The sequence below is a fragment of the Sinohyriopsis cumingii genome, chromosome 12, assembly GCF_028554795.1.
Source record: "Sinohyriopsis cumingii isolate HCF-2022 chromosome 12, ASM2855479v2, whole genome shotgun sequence".
NCBI lineage: Eukaryota > Metazoa > Mollusca > Bivalvia > Unionida > Unionidae > Sinohyriopsis > Sinohyriopsis cumingii.
In genome coordinates this window covers 53,983,060-54,003,939 of record NC_142972.1, presented here as the reverse complement: position 1 = coordinate 54,003,939, position 20,880 = coordinate 53,983,060, and the positions used below count along the sequence as shown (strand labels likewise).

Here is a 20,880-nt window from a genome sequence, read left to right as displayed (position 1 = left end):
GATAAGCATTGCAAGATACCATCATCATGGAGGGATTGTTGTCGAAAGAGCTTCAAGTTTTCCAACAACCACACACAATACACAGTTTTATTTTTATTGTGAATTTAACAGGTCATGTGTGATTTTCTAAACTGAATTTGAAGAAGAGAAAAACAACTTTAGAACTAAACATTTCTTTAAAAAAAAAAAGGGTTGTTTAGATGTGTCATGGCACACAACTATACAATGTAACAACAAATTTTAGCACAGAATCCTAACATTAATAATTCTGCTATTGCTACCAGAAAGGTGATACCTCAATCATAATAATAAAGCTTATGCAGGCAAGACAAGAATCACCCCAACTGTCTCAGCTGTCAAAATGCTCAATCACCCTGACCTGCAGTTTGGTTGATTCTTTAAATGACTTAATATATCGCACAAACCTGTGAACGTCAATTGACATAACTTCAAAAATATGAATCTGGAAGAAATTCCATTAGACACAAACAGGAATTTTTTTTGTGAAAATCTTCAGCAGAAGTCAGAATCAAAACTAGTTGCCTGGTGATGGATTACAGACAGCATTTTGACAGTAGTACCTCGCCTGAGATTATCACATGACCTAACATGACGTTCAAGTGCAGAAATAAAAAAAAAAAAAAACCAAAACATACTCTTGTCCGTTGTTGAGAGAATAGGAAATCTATGTTCCCTTGACAATGGAGGGTGAATCTTTGTGGCAGATACACTGTTGGAAGTTACTGGAGATCCTGGCTCTGAGCTGCAATCAGATATGAAATTATATGTTCATGTGTCAGTTTATATACAGACTTTTGATGTTTCATTCAACAGAAAATCAACAATATGTTCATGCTTCATTCCTGCAAGTCTTCCGCTTACCATCTTCGAGAATGCACTGGAAGGTACATTATACTTTTAAAGTATTTTTGTACATAAAGAATTTGATGTCACTGTTTTATCTTCTATGTCATCATTGTTAGGACAAGATATCGATATCATTACATCTACCATGCATATATGGCACCTAAATACAAAACACATATGCAAGGCTGACAAAACTGAAGAAAAAACCCCACCCTTCTTAGTCTAAACCTCAACAAAATGAAGCAAACTGGAAGAAATACGCTCAGTAATTTAAAAATGGTAAGAACTGTAATGTTAAACAGGACGCTGGTCACAGTTCAAGAAGGGTGGGTTGTGCGTTGATGCTCTGTAACAGGAAAATTTGCTTCCTATCCATTTAAAACTCTGAAGATGCCGTGGTAATGAAGGACTGAAGCAAAGATCCTGGAATAATCTTATCTTGAATTATGGACAAAGTATGAAAGATAAGAGAACTAGAAATTTTGCATGTAACACATATGCAACTAAGCCAAACAAATATGAAGTGTAAGTCAATGACATTTTTGTACAGATGTGTGCAATGTTAAGTTTAATGTTTCAAGCACAAACAGTATAACGCACATATTACTAAAGACAATTAAGTGTGAAACATTGGTCAAAGTGACCTACATTTCAGATGAGAGAATAGCATTCGTCAAGATGCATCACCAAGTTTCATGATACCAGAATGCATTGGCATTTAATGGCATCTCAGCATAATTATGGCTATATTGTACAAATTAAAGTTCTAAACCTTTCAAAATGAAGAATTGCCAAAAAATATAAGCCTTTTCAAACAAAGTTAAACATTCAGTACAACATAAAATATAAATCAGAAAATTTTAAAGTTCTTTTAAAGCACATATCAAGCATAAGACAAAGGTAAAATGTATGAAATTCTACATAAGGCTAAATTTGTTTTTGATAAACTGCATTCATGGTTCCAGGTATACCATATTTCATATTATTTTTGTACCCTTTTCATTGTACACAATCAAGCTTTAAAAAAAATAATTAATTAAAACATTTTTCGTACACAAAAATTCATACTTTTAAGTTAAATCCTCTTATTTTTCGTACATTTAAGGTTCTACTGTGAAAGTTTACATTTGCCAAAGTGATAGAAAATATTGCCCTTTTAGTTCTACAACAAAGAATAAGCGATTACAATCATTGTTTTCATTGCATTTTTATTTATCTATTATTTTAATTTCATTTTTGTATGTTAAAATTGAAGATCAGTTCCAATTTCAAACTGCTTCAAAAATATACCAAAGTACAATTTAGGTACATTCGATGACCAGACAGTGTATTGTTTTGCTAGTAAGCAAGTTACAAATTGTGATTAACTTTGGGTAAATTCTTAACTGAGGCATCAAATTGTGAAATGGGAAATTAATAAAATATAATAATCATCATTTATAATCATGCAGAAAGATCAGTGATCATTTCTTTCTTTTATTACTGTATTTCACCACATATTTTTTAAAATATTTTTTCTATTTCTAATAAAGATTTTAGTCTGCGAGATATTGTCATATTGTCACCCTGGATATAATATACTCTTGGTTATTTTGTACCTTACAATGTGTCATGCATGAATGGCAGGTGCTTTCGAGCAATGTGGTTGACTATTCTTACTCTCTCTCATTTGTGTGATTTTGCAGGATCCAGTTTTCATTCTCATGACATTCAAACCTTTGAGGACAACCAAACATGATTCGTTTCTCAATATTCACATTGATGACCAATGTGCTACTTATACAGAGTTCATGGATGTATTTTTCCTTTAATAAAATGCTAATGTCAACCAAAAAAGTGAATAAATGATAACAGTACAAGGTTAGTTTTTTTCATTTTATTATCAAATAAGCATTTTATTTATCTATTTCATTGTAACATGAGGTGTGGCTGGGTGCGGCAGGGGCAAATGGAACACAATTTATTTCATTTTCTAAGTCTTGGGCCACATGATGTAGGTTAAAACAAAAAATCACCATAAGTTTTGGGACACACATTTTTTAAATTATTTTTCCGTGTCCCAACATATGCGGTAAATATAGCAGTTCATCTTAACTCAAGTTTAACACATTATTGGTCAACTAAAACAATATAGAAATCTTACATAGATGGTTAATCATAGTCCTGCATATCCACCCAAACCAGTTGGAAGGGGGCCCTGAGTGGTTAAGTGGTTTAAAGCGCTCACCGATATGAATCACTGCCATCTCATCTCTGCATGGGTTCAAGTCTCTGGATCAGCCAAAGTGGATACATGAGAAAGCTTGCCAGTAGCTTCTCGTGGGTTGGTGGTTCTTTCTGGGGTTTTCTCTGGTTCTTTCTCTACCATTCATACTGGCCACCATGTATAGCCTATTGTTATATATATTTGTTTTAATTTATATTTAATTTAATTGTTTCTAAGTTTTTTAAAAAATTATTTTTTATTTCATTATATGTCAAAATAATGTAATTTTGCTTACTAGGAATTTTATATTATCCAGAAATTAGTTTGACCTTAGTGTTAATCATAAACACTGAACTTTGTATCTTATGTTGACCTAGTTCCCAAACTTAATTCAGAAATCATTGAGACAAGTAAATAATTTTTTTTCTCCCTTATTCCTAGAGTAAAATGATTGGTTTTTGTCACAGTCATACTGGGACTGCACACTTTTAGACGTAAATACTTCCTGAAAATTCTGGATAGTTGACACTCATCTGGGAATCTGTTTTGCATTCAAGTTACTGTATAATCTTTGTTCATAGAGATATTTCTCAGTTGGGGCTGTTTCATTACACTGAATAGTGTGTGTTTGTTACCAGTTTGGGAATTACATTTTAATTTTTATTCAAATTATTTGGATTCTAAAAGATTAATTCTTTTTCCTGGAAATATTTCAGTGCTCATATAGAAATTCAAACACCAATATATTATTGACTGTGGAATAAAAAAAGACTGTAGATGATACCATACTGACTACATCATCGCCTTCCATTTCAGATTCTTCGTTGGGACTTGAACTTGAATTCATTTGAACATTTCATTATTAGGACTTCTAAAATTTAATTTGTAGAATAAGCTTGGATTACTTTTGGATTTGATTCTTAAAACCATAAGTTCTTATTTTTTCATATTTACATTGTTTTTCCAGGGAAATAAATTGTTTGTTAAATTTGTCAAAGCTTGTTGTTTTCACTCTTTTGTTACTGTTTATTCAAGCCTAAACACTGTAACATAAGAAATGTGGGCATTTCTGAAATTTATGAATTTTGGCTAAATTATTTCATAAAACATTGTTTTTTGAAATTTGAATTCCCATGTTTTTGAAATCTTTAGTGAAATCGGCAAGTTTTTTCTAAAATGTCATCAAAAGTGGAAACCTTTCTTTCAAGTCCTACCTGAGACCAATTAGACTTTTTCAAAAAAGATGAATTAATTCAACTTGCCAGAAAATATGATCTTTCTAAGGTAAAGGCTTCCTTAACAAAGCAAGAAATAAAAAATATTGTGGTCCAGTACTTGGTAGAAAAGAATATTTTGGATAAAAGTGCTTTGGTTTTGATCAGTAAGTCTGTATCAGACTCTGACACAAAAGTAAAGGAATTAGAATTAAAATACAAGATGGAATTGGAGTTAAGGAAGCTGGAACTTCAGAAAGAAGAAAGAGAGAAAGAAAGACAATGCAGTTACAAGAAAAACAAATGCAGTTACAATATGAGAAAGAGGAGAGAGAGAAAGAGAGAGAGAGGAAAGAGAGAAAGAAAAACATGCATTAACAAGTGGATTTTTTGTTGTTGTAGGGTTTAACACCCTTTTTCAGCACATGATAGGCTATACATGGCGGCCAGTATTAATGGTGGAGGAAGAACCCAGGAAAACCCCGGAAAGAACCACCGACCCATGAGAAGCTACTGGGAAGCTTTCTCACATACCCACATTGGCCAAAATGGAGACTCGAACCCACAGACACAGAGGTGTGATGGCAATGATCTGTAATGGAGAGCACTTTAGACCAGTTGGCCACTCGGGGCCCCCATTAACAAGTGGAAGAAAAAGAGAAAGACAAATGCAGTTACAAGAAAAACAAATGCAAATGCAATTAGATAAGGAAGAAAGAGAGATGCAAATGCAAAGAGAGAAGGAAGAGAGGAATTTGGAATAAAAGAAATGGAGCTCGCAAGTGAAAAGCATATATATTCCCACTTCAAATTCAAATTTAAGTTTTGATGTTGCATAGAATATTAGGTTAGTGCCCCCTTTTAGAGAAAAAGAAGCAAACAAATATTTTCCTTATTTTGAAAAAGTTGCTGAACATTTGAAATGGCCAAGGGAGCATTGGACTCAATTATTACAATGTGTACTTATTGGTAAAGCTAGTGATATTTACCGTTCACTGTCAGTTCAACAAAGTGGTGATTATGATATGGTTAAAGAATGCATCTTAAGGGGTTGTGAGTTAGTCCCTGAAGCTAATCAGCTAAAATTCAGAAACTATAAAAAGAAGCTCAAGTCTAATTTGCTAGAGAAAAAGAGTACTTATGTGATAGATGGTGCTTAGCCAAGAAAGCTGAACAAGATTAAGAAAGTCTAAAAACAACATGTATTACTTGAAGAGTTCAAGAACTGTATCCAAAGTGACATCAAGACTTATCTTGACGAGCATCAGATCAAAACCTTGGAAAATGCTGCTTGTGCTGCTGATGAGTATTCTTTAATTCATAAAGTTCCATTTGTAAATAAGACTTCCACCCAACAGTCTCCTGGCAGAAAAATATTTCAGCCTAATATAAGCCTTTCTAAATCTCAAATTGGTACAACTTCTAAAAATCAAGCTTCAAATAAGCTTGACCAAAGATCCTTGTCACTTCCTACCTACTGCAAGAAGAAAGGACACGTTATTTCTGATTGCTACAAATTGAAAAATAGGCATCAGAATCAAGACAGACATATTCCAAATACTCTTATTCCAAGAGGTCAAGGTCAAGTCATGTACTGAAAACAATACATTTGCTGGGTCTAATAAACCCGTCTGATTTTATTATGGAGAATTATGAACCATTCATATCAAAGGGTTCTATATCTCTTGTGGATGATTTGGCCAATCCTATCCCAATTAAAATTTAAGGGACACAGGAGCTTCTCGGTCTTTTATTGTCAGGTACTTTGCCTTTTTCTGAGAAGTCTTCTTCTAATGAGAGTATTCTTATTCAGGGAGTAGAGAGTGGCTTTGTTAATGTTCCTCTCCACTGTGTAAATTTGTCATCAGACTTAGTCTCAGGACCCGTGACAGTTGGCACTGTGTCTGTTTTACCTGTTGAGGGCATTCATTTATTACTAGGCAACGACCTAGCTGCAGACAAGGTTGTGGTGAATCCACTTAAATTAAACGTAACTGAAAAGCCTTTGTTTGGATCAGAAAGTCGATCCAATTGAAAAAGAATTCCCTGATTTATTCCCAGAGCTATGACAAAGAAAGTTCTTGAGAATGGTATTGAAAAGGAAGTATTCCTTTAGCTGACACATATATTGGTCAGGCTTTTGCTGAGGTCAGTTTCACTCCATGTTTGGATCAATCAAAGGGTATTGATCACAGTGATCCTCTTTTAACTACTCATTCTCTTGATTCTAACCAGGGTGACAAATGACAATCACTTGTCGTCAAACAGGAAAAAGATCCTGTTTGTTTCAAAAGTTCTATAGTAAAATTGATGCCAATGAAGTTCCTGACTGTTATTTCCTTAACAATGGAATTCTTATGAGAAAATGGAGACCTCCTGAGGTACCTGCTGGTGAGGAGTGGTCAGTGAACTATCAAATTGTAGCTCCAAAACCTTACAGACAGGAAATATTTAGTCTGGCCCAAGAACCTCTTTTGGCTGGTCATTTAGGGATTAATAAAACTTATCACAAAATCCTGACTCACATATATTGTCCAAAAATCAAAAGTAATGTTTGCAAATAATGAAGATCTTGTCATACTTGTCCAATGGTAGGAAAACCCAACCAGAAGATACCCAAGGCTCATCTACAACCTATTCCTGCCTTTGATGAACCATTTAGTAGAAATATGGTAGATTGTGTTGGTCTCTTACCTAGGCACAAGTCAGGTAACCAATACCTGTTCACCAATATGTGTGCGTCAACAAGGTTTCCAGAGACAATTCCTTTGAGGAATATTAAATCTAAAACAATAGTAAAAGCTTTGATAAAGTTTTTTTTACTCAATTTGGCCTTCCCAAATCTGTCCAGTCTGATAAAGGCTCAAATTTCATGTCTGGTATTTTCCAGGATGTTATGTACAAATTAGGCATCCAACTATTCAAATCTTCTGCCTATCACCCTGAAAGCCAAGAGGCATTAGAAAGATTTCATCAGACTTTAAAAAATATGATTCGATCATATTGTTTTGATATGGGTACAAATTTGGATGAAGGCACTGATTTACTATTGTTTGCTGTTAGGGAATCAGTTCAAGAATCTTTACGCTTCAGTCCCTTTAAACTGGTTTTTGGACACAATGTGTGTGGACCAATGAAGTTGTTGAAAGAGAAACTTCTTTCTAATGAAGATACTTAAATTAATCTTCTTGACTATGTTTCCAATTTTAAGTAAAAGTTGTCAAAGGCTTGTGAGGTCGCAAGAACAAATCTGCACTCTGCTCAATCCAAAAGGAAGCCAAGATATGATAAAAACTCAAAGGAAATGAGCTTTCAGCCTGGTGATAGAGTCCTGGCTCTCTTGCCCATATCACTAAATCCTCTTCAGGCCAAGTATTATGGTCCCTACACAGTTGACAGGAAAGTAAATGACTTAAAAAATATATCATAAATACTCCTGGGAGGAAAAACAAAAACAACTCTGCCACATAACATGCTAAAAGAGTATACTGAAAGAGATAGTCAGGTTAATCATGCAATTAATTTAGTTGTACCTGTCCCACTCAGTGAAGATTTAAGTGAAGGAATATCATTAGATTCTACTGATACTGGAGTGACAAATCTTCAAAATTCAGAAATTATGAAAGATCTGGACCAGAAACGTTCACATTTGCAAGAGCAAGAAAGAAATGAACTTAAACAGTTATTATTTGAATACGAGCACTTATTTCCATATATTCCTACAAAAATGAACAAAATTTTCCATGACGATGAAATTGTAAATTCCGAGCCTGTGAAACAACACTCATACAGGATGAACCCTCTCAAACAGGAATACTTGAAAAAAGAAATTCAGTATTTACTACAGAATGATTTTATAGAGCCCAGTAAAAGTAACTGGAGTTCATGATGCATACATGTTCCAAAACCAGATAAAACTTTCCATATGGTTATGTGCACTGATTAAAGGAAGGTGAATAGTGAATAGACAAAAAAGACTCAATCCCATTACCAAGAATCAATGACTGTATTGATAAGATCAGAAATGCCAAGTATGTCACCAAATTTGATCTTCTGAAAGGATTTTGGCAAATTCCACTAATGGAAAGAGCAAAGGAAATTTCAGCATTCGTGACTCCAGATGGACTTTATCAATATAAAGTAATGCCATTTGGGATTAAAGGGTCACCAAGTACTTTTCAATGTCTCATGAACATGATTACCTCTGGTCTAGACAATTGTGATGATTACATCAATGATATCATCATCTACAACAACACCTGGAAAGAACATTTAACAACAATTTGGAAATTCTTCGGCAGACTCACAGATGCAAGTTTGACAATTAATTTATTCAAAAGTGAGCTATGCTGTGCTAGTGTAACTTTTCTAGGACATATCATGGGATATGGACAAGTTAAACCTATAGATGCTAAGGTCAAGGCTATCTCTGAATTCATGTGCCTGTAAATAAAAAGCAACTGATGCAACTTTTAGGTATGGCTGGATACAATCTGAAATTTTGTTCCAATTTTTCTATAATTGCTGAACCCCTGACAAATTTATTGAGTAAGAAAAACAAGTTCCATCGGACTGAAAAATGTCAGGAGGCTTTTGACAAGTTGAAAGCCATACTTAAAGGTGCACCAGTTCTTACAGCTCCAAATTTCAGCCAATCATTTAAACTGTCTGTTGATTGAAGAAGATGAAAATGGTATTGATCATCCAATTTGCTATTTTTCTAAGAAATTAAATAAGCACCAAAGAAATTATTCAACAATCGAGAAGGAATGTTTGGCTTTGATACTGGCATCACAACATTTTGAAGTTTACATTTGTTTAGCTCCTTCTTTGATTATTGTGTTTAGTGACCACAACCCCCTTACTTTCATCAGCAAGATGAAAAATAAAAATCAAAGACTACTAAGGTGGAGTTTGTTGTTTGTTATAAGGAATATGATATTGACCATCAAGCACATTAAAGGAAAAGATAAATAGCAGATGCACTTTCCCATGTATAATGATATATTATTTCATGTACACTGTGTGTAATTTATAAGGTTTTTTAAAACCTCATTTATAATTAATCTATGGTAAAAAGAAAGCTTTATTATATAAATCTTTCTTTTTCTTTATGGGGGGAAGTGTTATGTATATTTGATTTAATTTAGATTTGATTTAATTTACTTGTTTGTAAGTTTTTAAAAAAAATTATTTCTAATTTCATTATTTGTCAAAATAATGTAATTTTGTTTACTAGGAATTTGATATTTTCCAGAAATTAGTTCGTCCTTAGAGTTAATTGTAAACACCGAACTTTGTACCTTATGCTGACCTAGTTTTCGACCTGAATTCAGAAATCACTGAGACAAGTAAACAACTTTTTAGTTTTATCTTATTCTTAGAGTAAAATGATTGGGTTTTGTCAAGATCATAATGGGACTAAGTGCTTTTAGATGTAAGTACTTCTCAAAAATTCTGGAGAGCTGACCCTCATCTGGAAATCATTTTTGCAATTCAAGTTATTGAATAACCTTTGTTTATAGAGATAATTCTCAGTTGGGGCTTTTTCTTTACACTGGAAAGTGTGTATTTGTGACCAGTTTGGGTATTACATTTAAATTTTTATTTGAATTATTTGGATTCCAAAAGATTAATTCTTTTTCATGGAAATATCTGAAAATATCTGAGTGCTCACACAGAATTATTGGGCAAAGACATTTATTTAAATTTTATTCTGAAATTCAAGCACCAGAATATTATTGACTGTGGAATAAAAACGAACTTGTTGTTGTTGGGTTTAATGCCATTATTCAGCACATAATAGGCTATGTATGGCGGCCAGTATTAATGGTGGAGGAAGAATCTGGGAAAACTCTGGGAAGAACCACTGACCCATGAGAAGCTACTGGCAAGCTTTCTCGCATACCTACATTGGCCGAATCCTAGACTCGAACCCACACAGACAGAGGTGAGATGGCAGTGATCCGTAATGGAGCATGCTTTAGACCAGTCAGGTCCCCTAAAAAGGGACTGTAGATGATAAAACACCATACTGAATACAGTATATGTCATTGCCTTCCATTTTGGATTCTTCGTCAGGACTCGAACTTGAAATCATTTGAACATTTCATTATTAAGACTTCTAAAATTTAATTTGTGGATTATTTTTGGATTTGATTCTTAAAACCGTAAGTTCTTATTTTTTCATTTTACAGCGTTTTTCCAGGGAAATAAATTATTTGTTTGTTTTTCTTCTAAGATTGTTGTTTTCACTTTTTCTTTTGTTACTGTTTATGCGAGCCTAAACACAGTAACATAAGACCTATCTTGTGCTAAAAAATGGCATTAAACCCTACAACAACAACATACAGTTGGAAGTATTCCAAAGCTAGTTCATCTGAACTCCTGTTTATGAGCAATAATGGTCTACCCACACCACATGCTAGTACCCCAACTATTATTTATCTGAACCTGTTTGTTTGCTAAAGTAATATTGATGGTTATAGAACATGTTCTAAAACATAAGAATTAAATCAGAACTATAACACATAATACCAACACCAAAGGGTTAGTACGAGTATTAGGTTAAGACAGGAAGACAATGATAAACCTGTTGTTAGAGCCAGGCTGAGGAGGCAACAGTAGATTTTCTGAACTCTCTGGGCGCTGCAATTGGCCATCAAACCTACAGACCAAAGGTGTGAAACAGTGTCAGATGCTTGTGCTACAGAGAGGTATGAAATTGTTACTATTCACTATTGGTAGCTTTTAAAGTCTACACACTGATTAGTCATCCTCTATTAAAAAAAAACATAAAAAAACAAACAAACAAACAAAAGAACCCAATTAAAATTTAACTAAAATCCAGACTGTCCCCTGTCCAAGTCAGCTGCACTTAATACACTACTCAATGAGAGTGACAAAAATTTCATGGAACTATTTCAAGCTGTTATTAGCATGTGAATGAATGAAAGTTTAGGTGACTTTTGCTTTATTTTTCATATAAAACTGAAAACCCATCCTACTCTAGTACCTACCAGAAAAATAGTCTTGTCTGAGCATATTCGAGAATAGAAGAGCATTGTTGTGATTACCATATATACTCGCTTATAAGTTGAGTCAAATTGCGAACAACAATGATCCTGATCTGCCTTATCATAACGTGCCTGTACATCAGGGTATATGTTTTCTGTTCTACTGATTACTCCCAACAAACTGCAAAGACCCTGATCTGTTGGCACATTATGTGACAGCAGATCTGGGTCTATGCAGTCTGCAGTTGGATTAGACTTATAAGCAAATACATATGGCACCAAAAACAAATTTTTTAATGTATAAAGAACAGTGTAAAAAACATTTCAGTTGATGTAAAACTGACTTGTATGAAAGAGACAGAATTGAAAAGTGCATGATTATCATTTATGAAAAATGAACAGGTTGATAACAATGCATCTAAGGCTCAACATCATACAAATACAAGCAGAATAACGTGCACATAATATCTGTCTCTAAAATTAAGCAATACCAACAAAAATCTATGGATGAGCAAAATTAACATTCATATATTTATGAGATATATAATAATAAATGTTTATCTTTTTATTACATTTCCCCTGAACTTTTACTAACTTCAAGGACTGAAAGGTTTAGATGTTAAGTTTCTGCTCCAGACATTTCATGAAATTTGGACATCATTTAAAATGGAGTTGAGGTCTCGTACAAAAATATAACTATCAACTTTGCTGATAAAAACAGAGAACAGTTATCTGCTTGTGTTATTCATCTAGCAGAGAGAAGCTGAAATATGTCATTAAACAGCGTTTATGAAATAAAGGGCATTTACTTCGTGCTTGCTTTTATTTGTGTAGCAGTAAGAAGCCAGTATGCAGATTTTCCATTACTTGTGCATGTGATTTAGTGAGGATCTGATAAATAACGGTGGTGTCATTTTGTTGTTTTATATTAGGATTATTCGATTTAAACATACATGGTACCCAGTGAAGGCACTTTTTAAACAATACATGCCAGGGTACTCAGATTATTCAAGGAGTTCATATGAAGACAAATTCTAAATGCATTTATGGGTGACTTTTCTATATTTAAAGTGCCTTCCCTGAATCCCATGTATATTTTATGGGAACTGCCCTTAATATGTTTTTATAAATGAGGTTGTATTTTCTACTTGGAATATAGTAAAATGAATATAAGCTATTATAAAAACACAATTCATTGAATATGCATTAGTTAAACCATATTTTTCAATTTGACTTTTTGATAACTCAGATCAAAATATACAGCTGATGTTAATGGATGCATTTACAGAATTTGAGATATTTTGTTTTTGCTCATTGCAGCAAGTTTCTCATGAATTGCCTCCACCATTGCATTAAATTACAAGTCAACAGTAAGCAATCAACTGTCCAGCCAAATTTTACAATTTGAAATGACTCTGAATTTATAACCACAAATATATCAGAGTCTGAAATAGATGCCCACAACTGTGAAAAATCCCCCAAAACAATAATATATTTTGCTTAAAAAAATGGTATTTACATCCAGCATAGTGAAGGCCTTTGTGACCAAATCATGACACATGTCCTCCGTGAAAGCTTGAGTGAATAACACAATATGACAGAAGTGCAGAAGTTATATAGGTTGCTTTAATTTGCTTCTCTCTTAAAGAAAATTTGTCATCCTAAGAAAAAATGACGTCCATAGTGTAAAGATACCCCAACCTATACACTGCAAAGTTCTGAGTGAAACTGGAGCTGTAACTCCATGCTATTTTGCTAACAAATTCCAGTACCAATAAAATTTAACTTAGGTCTTCTTATATGGAGCCTCATCATAAATCTGTTAAGTCATGAAGTCTTCAAAACTTAGTGCAAATTGATGGGGCAAAGTTCCAAGTTAACCTGAAGCTAAAACACTAAAAAAACTTGTACTGGAAAATCATGAAAATCAAACTATAATTTGTTTTTACAAACTAAATTTGAATCCAACCTGTGAAGTTCTTCAAATTTATTGACTGGAAATGAAATAGAGGGGCAAACTTCTTAGTCAGAGAATGGGAAAGACAACATAATGGTTTGCTAGAATATGGTAAAAATCTTGGGTCGTTTTAATATAAAACATCATACCAAACTTGACCTAGGTTGTTTTAAAATAAAGTATCAAACTAAACTTGATTTCCATGCATAATGTTCTGAAATGGATGGGTAACATTCGAAGTTAAACAGGTATTATAAAATTCTGCTGAAAAATGGTGATGTAGGTCTTTATAATGCAAAGCCTAAAAATCAAACTGTATTTCCATGCATAATGCTCTTCAAAAGTAATTAATCAAAAACTAACTATTCTGAGACAGGATGAAATATGAGGGTGTGGACAGATATGGGTAACAGTCTGTGGCCTCTGACGAATAAGATGGGAGTATAAGTAAGTATGACTCCACAGTTATTTATTTAATTATTGGTTAATTAAAATGCATGTGTTGAGATAATTCTGTATTAATGGTGATTGGGTGACTTATATAGTGTCTACAGTGAGAGGGAGAAAGGAAAGTACAAATTATGTTAAAAATTCCTTTGCGATGTTATAAATGGTACTGATATTATCTATATATTTATGAGATTTACCTTTGTAATCTGTCTCCCAGTAACACTACTGTAGGGGCCCCATTCATACCTGCACGACTATGAGAAACAAAAAAAATGCAACAATTATATTATCAGACATATAAAATTGCTGGAAATAACTTATTTCATTTTAAAAATCAAACAGCCTGTCATATACAGTAAGAAAATCATGCAGTGCTGTCTAAAGATCATGAAATATGTATTAGAGGTAACTGTGACCTGATTAAAAATGATGAGTGTAATGGTTATCAATTTTACATGATTGTAGTTCCTTACCAAATCTAACACCTTCTGAAATAATGCCAGGAATTTGTCAAATGTATTACAAATATGCCTGAAATACTGTCCTTTTCTTTGGCAGTTCACTCCAGGTACAAACTAGAATTTTATTAAAATTCTCAAAAGAGAAAATGCTTTTATCTCATAGTGAATTGTGAATGATTATCCTGTCCTTCTATAATTTACCCTGCACATACTTGCCATCAATGACAGACAAAAGACAGGACAGCCATTGAAAGTATGTTAGCAATCCTGGCAATACCAGACATGCCAAATCTGACAAGTCCATCTCAGAAAGGCAGTTGATTTTTTCCGTGAGATTGATAGTTTTCAGTAAGGTGTAACAAAATATCAATAACTGCTATTGTAAAGCTGGAAAACGTAATTAAAAGTTTGACGCAGCGACGATAAACATTATGTTCCACTGAAAATGTTGTAAAGTACACATAGACTTTATTTACCACTAGTACAGTAGTCCCCCTCTTGAACGGCCCCTCTGACCAGCGGCCACCCACTCCTTACGGCCAGAATCTGTTGGCACCGACGAGTTCGTGTTCAAAAGTACCCCTCACAAAAGGCCACCCGGCTAACGCGACCAACATATTAGTGCAATAATATAAAATTTACCCCTCACAAGCGGCCGCATTTTATTTTAATATGTATCCAGAACCAGTATTTGATTCATAATGTGTCTTAAGTAATCCGATTTATGTTTCCCGATGTCAGGTTTTCATTATTGAAAGAAGTGTTGACTAAAGTACATTTAGCCTTACTGCTGTGTTATCATAAGATGTCCGGTTTAGTCCCACTGATAATTGTTAAGATTACAATTATTGAACAGTAGTAACAGCTGAGAAGTGGCAGTATCGATGTACAATACACAAGTCAGCAGGAAAATGGTTTGATAGCCTTTATGGCTTCCCTTAGTAAGATGTTGAGCTTGTTGACTTTGATAATTAGTGGCTATTACTACTGACAAAAACTGTCAAAATTACAAATCCTAACGACCGTGAGGTCAAATCTGCGTGATGTTAATGGTACATATCGAAGCCATTTTGGATTCTCTCACTTAGTGTAAAAAAATGTAAAAAAGCAATAGGGTACCAGACTGCGACTAACGAATCACGTGACAAGATCACTTCCTTTATAAACACACGGCAACTGGTTTAGATGCATAAAAAATTATTTTATTAGTATTGTAGTTGGCAACATGAATAACTTACTGCAAAAAGATCAACATGTCATCAGGGGAAAAAAATATTCTCAGTTTAGAAGAGAAAGTGAAATTAATTCAACTGACCGAGGGGGGTCAAGGATCCTTGCAGAAAACTATTGTCGGAAAGACTCAGATAACAGTATCGTGAAAGATAAGGACACAATACTGCAGAAGTGGGAAGGTAAAATGGCTGGAGAAAGGAAGATTGTTTGAGCCAGGAGATGTTTGTATCCTGATTTGAATGACAAGAAAAAGCAACGATTTTGTCAGTTGAATTGGGATATGACGACTTTACCGCAAGTAACGGATGGTTGCACAGATTTCAAGTGCGACACAATATTAAGTGTTATGTCCTTAGTGGAGAATCAACTGATGTTAATAATGAAGATTGGAACAAAAGACTAAACGATATATGTATGTTATATGACAGCAAGGATATTTTTAATTGTGACGAGACTGGTTTGGTTTTCAGACTGTTACTAACAAACAAAGTGACAGATGATGTGATTTGTAACATAATTATAAAGACAGTTTTAAAACTATATCAATGGTTATTCATAACATTCTTTTGAAAATGATGAAACAGTTTGTTTTACATTTATTTCACAACATGCATGTGATTTTTTAATGAAATTATTAAATGTTTTAGAATTAAATGTACTTGTGACTTTCTTCATATGTATTTACTATTCGCATTTGTCATCCCCCTCTAGAAAGGCCACCCTCATTATAAGGCCACTTCTCTGCTGCAATAGGGGTGGTCTTATAAGAGGGGAACTACTGTACAGTTGCACAAACTTTAGGTCCAAACCCTATGCAACTCGATGGCTAATGTTGCTATCTCTCAACTTGACATAATTCTTGGAAATTCTTTCTCCATTTCACATGACGATGGCAATCATATCTCTCGCCACAAGACATACTCAAACTGGCATGTGATGTCCAATAAATGTAATTGTGTCCTTTCCAGCTTTTATTCACAAGAATCAGAATAATTCTTTATATTCTTCTGTGTTGATTATTGACACTTTTCTAGAAGCTTATTTTCCCTTTCATCTTTAACATGCATCGTTTTCTGGATGCCATTTGTAACAAAATTATATAATCAACAATTTGATCATGCAGATGCCTCACATGAACAAATGGGTGCAGTTTAAAGCATCTGGGGTGCTGCTGTAAAGTTAGTCTGGTTCCCTAATTTCACTAATTCTAATATGAAACCCAGATCCAAATCAAACACGGATGAACCAATTATCTAGATATTTCGGCAACGATCATTTTCCCATAGGTTTTGCTTGTATGCCGTAAGTCAGTATTTTAAGGGTAATTTTCGCAAGACTTATTATGGCAAAATCATAAGGCTTGGCAGGTCTGCAGTACAATAAAATATATAGTTCAAGACATTGCAAACAAGCAACTTCACTAAATACTGAAATCTTTACCATTTACATAAATCTAAGATTGAAGAATTAAGGTACAAGTTGTACAAGAAGTTACATAATGTAGTAAATGTTTGGCAATTTTTCAAATGTGATGTCAACATAAATTTCATAACAGTGATTGTTCATGAAGTGTCATGCACAACCTTTGACTGAAACTTGCCGCATGTCCAAAATAAAAATGTACAATACTGGTAAATAAAACCCATTTACCAATGAGTTATTGTTTGAAATCAACTAGTAGTCAGAATAATCTATTCCATTTTAGGTATTTTATAATGCTTCTTTTATTGTCAAACACCAAGTCAGTTTCTATTGTACCATATTCCATATGTGATCCTCTGTCAAAATCCTACTTGTCAGGAAAAACAAAAATAATGCGTGTACAATGTCTCAACTACAACATAATAAATGATTATGTAGCTTGCCTTTACAATGCTATTAGAAGTGTCCAGCTGCAAATTAAATATAAAGTATCATGCAGAAAATAAACACAGAGATCTTGACAATTAAATTCTGGCAAATAAATACATTAATAAAACATACAGTGAAGGTCACAGTGAATCATCAAATATAAGTCAAAGAGACCTCATTCTGCATTAATGGTATAGGACTTAACAAGATGCATCCCCTCAACCAGATTTATGATTCTATGAAGGACAATTCTGTGACGATCTATTATAACATGTCATTATGCTTCTATGAAGGATGGTGCTGTAACAATCTATTCCAAAAACTTCATTATGATTCTATGACAGAGTGCAGTGAAACTCTATTATAACATGTTGTTATGATTCTACAAAGGACAGTGTAGTGAAACACTTCATTATAACACTTCATTCAGAGCATTGATTTTATAATACTATAGGATTTAGATATAGCACAGTTCTGTCATAGCTTTAGGGCCAAAATAAACAAGAGTCAGATTTAATAATTTTTTTAAAGCTGTATTATATTCTTCATGGTTATTTTTAAAGACGTTACCTCCTTAAAAAGCTGATAATTGTTAAAATGTCATTTTTATTGGACCAGCAACAGTAAACCCATAAAGTCTTCATTGTTTTTATTTACAATGCATTCTGTGCACAATCATTGCCCAATCCAGAGTAAACTATTGCCACCAAATGTTGACTCAATTATCTGGCATACAAACCAAGCACCAAGCAATGAAGTGGTCTATAAAATAATCTCACTTGAAGTTATAAAAAAAACCCAACTGATTACCATATTTATTGGAAAGCAATAAACCATAAAACAACTCTTCTATCTTAATCCTTTTAATTTTACAGTCAGAACTGCAGATAGATCACCCCCATATAAACAGGTCGTTTGTCTTAATAATGCTAAAGTTACATGTATAACTGCCCTACTCTTGATGATCGACTGGAATAGAACCATTTAAATGGTGGGGGTGAGAGAACTTTTATTATAGTGCAAAGTCATCAGCATAAATTTCAACAGATTTTCCTTTGCCTTTTAGAGAATGACTCAATTATTTAACTGAGATCACTCTTTACCCATGAAATCAATGTGTTAGTCCCAAACTACACACCTTGTGAACTGTCCATCTCATGTACATTATGACATCAATACCTTTGACTCCCAGTCACAAGTCCCCACCCACCCCCATAACTAGCTGATACACATGAAATATTTTGTTCATTTAACTGACTAGGTTGGATATTGCATGGTAAAGTATACAGTACAAGGATTCTTTGTGGGCCCAACCATCTTGTTATAGAGGGGTTTTAGTGCATGCATTATTAACATGAAAAAATGTGTCTTCATGACTCAAATCCCCAAATTGACCCAAGCCAGGAAAGAGATTAAATATTGGTTATTTTCAGCTTTTATTATATGGATGTATTTCTAACAAAGATGCACATCATCAATTTCTTGATTCAAGCATGAACAGTATTTGAGAAATGAGCATCCAGTTAACACCCATCAGTGAAGCATAAAATATAACACACATCAGTGAAGCATAAAATATGGACCTTAAACAGCAAATACAAAATGTAACACACACAGGTGGCCTAGTGGTTAGAGTGTCTGCCTCAGATTCGGGAGGTTGTGGGTTCGAACCCCAACTGAGTCATACCAAAGACTTATAAAAATGGTACTAACAGCTGCCTTGCTTGGCGCTCAGCATTAAGAGGTTAGTGTTTGGACTGGTCAGCCTGGTGTCAGGATAATGTGACTGGGTGGGACATCATGCTACATGTCTGCGGCATGATGCCCCAGTGCTAGACATCACTATAAACTGTCACACTGCAGACATCATAGCCATATGACTGAAAAATTGTTAAAGCTATGTTTAAAATATAAATCACACTCACACACACAGAGGTGAAGCATAAACTGTGGGTCTTAAAGACAATAAATGCAGTAAGGGAGCAGTGCTAATCAAGATGCATCTCCTCACAAAGTTTAGTAATTTTAGAAAGTACAGTATGAATAGAGCATGCCTAAATTTCACATGGCCATCAGCTCAAATGCAAAATAATTTAAGCCAGTAAAAGATGAAATAAAGGTGACAAGGAGCTTCTTTTTGCTGTAAGGGTGTGGTATTAACAGAAATGCATATCTTTAAAAATGTCCTGATTCTAGCAAGAACAGTGCCTGAGAAAAGAACATCCAATACAAAATGTAACTTAAGTCAGTGCATTTTAAAATATGGGCCATAAGGACCTAATTCTGAAATGAGAAAGTAGTCCTCATAAGCATGCATCACCATGCCAAGTTTCATCATTCTGTTAAAACTCAACCACACAGACATGTATATCTCACCATCTTAAGAGCTGTATTACTTGGTTACCTGCTGGTCTCTGGTAATCACAGCCAGAAGAAAGATAAAACAAAAGCTGGGATGGCTAGAGGAATTCTGCTTGCAATTAGGGTAAACAAAAGTGGTTTTAACTGACTCTACAAAGTGGGGCAAAACAAAATGGATGTTTTCTGTACAACTACATAAATGCTGGTTCTACATATGCATAGGGGAAACAATGACAAAACTTGTTTTTCATTATACTGCCTATTCACAACAACAAATATATTAATAATCAAGTCCTTTCTCTGTAGATACATTACTAGAAAATCATGAATAGGCAATCTGAATAAAAAGACTCTACAGTACCTTACATTTGGTGACTTTGGTGGTGTGACTGGCATGGAGAAATTGAAAACTAATTCACTGTCCTTGCTGGAAGTGAAATTGTTTTCCTTCATCACAGTATTCCTACCCCCCTCCTGACAGGCTGAACAGCCCTTGGGTGGGATCTCAGGGTTCAGTATGTACAAGTCTTCTGATGATATGTCTGTTATATAATGCAAATTCTCTTGGGAACGGTCAATTCTAAAGAATCGCTCTGCCGTCGTTGCTGAAATGAGGGTGATGGAAAAGTAAGTTATTTCACATTCCTACAAAGTTGTCTTGCTGTAGGTAATTTAGATTATTTGCACACTAACACATTGCTATCCTGTATTTTGGCCGTTTACTGAGAAATACATATCTGTCACATGCCAGAAATCCAAAGTTTTACAGATGTCACACAGATTATGGATAGACAGATGGATACTGATTATGTACATAACAGATGGACACACTGATTACGGACATACAGATGGACACAATGATTAAGGACATACAGAAGGACACACTGATTATGGATAGACAGATGAACAATGATTATGGACAGAGATGGACACACTGATTATGGACTGACAGATGGGCACAATGATTATGGACTGACAGATGGACACATTAATTGTGGACTGACAGGTGGACACACAGATTATGGACTGACAGATGGACACATTGATTGTGGACTGACAGATGGACACAATGATTGTGGACTGACAGATGGCCACACTGATTATGGATAGACAGATGGCCACACTGTGGACTGACAGATGGCCACACTGATTATGGACATAGAGATGGTCACACTGATTATGGAATGACAGATAGCCACACTGATTGTGGACTGACAGATGGCCATACTGATTATGGACATAGAGATAGACCCACTGATTATGG

General features: G+C 34.3%; 1 protein-coding gene across 2 annotated transcripts in view; it reads right to left on the bottom strand.

Annotated features, from left to right (window-relative positions):
* LOC149786458 (diacylglycerol kinase zeta-like) overlaps nucleotides 1-20,880 on the bottom strand; it is a 198,863-nt gene that overhangs the window by 15,419 nt on the left and 162,564 nt on the right. Inside the window, exons 21-24 of one of the 2 annotated variants that reach the window (XM_089976906.1) lie at nucleotides 19,978-20,221; nucleotides 13,908-13,964; nucleotides 10,880-10,954; nucleotides 657-763 (exon numbers count right to left, since the gene is read on the bottom strand). In XM_089976906.1, coding sequence (XP_089833032.1) covers nucleotides 657-763; nucleotides 10,880-10,954; nucleotides 13,908-13,964; nucleotides 19,978-20,221 — 483 coding nt within the window. The remainder of the gene's footprint in view (nucleotides 1-656; nucleotides 764-10,879; nucleotides 10,955-13,907; nucleotides 13,965-19,977; nucleotides 20,222-20,880) is intronic. The other variant, XM_089976907.1, reaches the window with a different exon arrangement.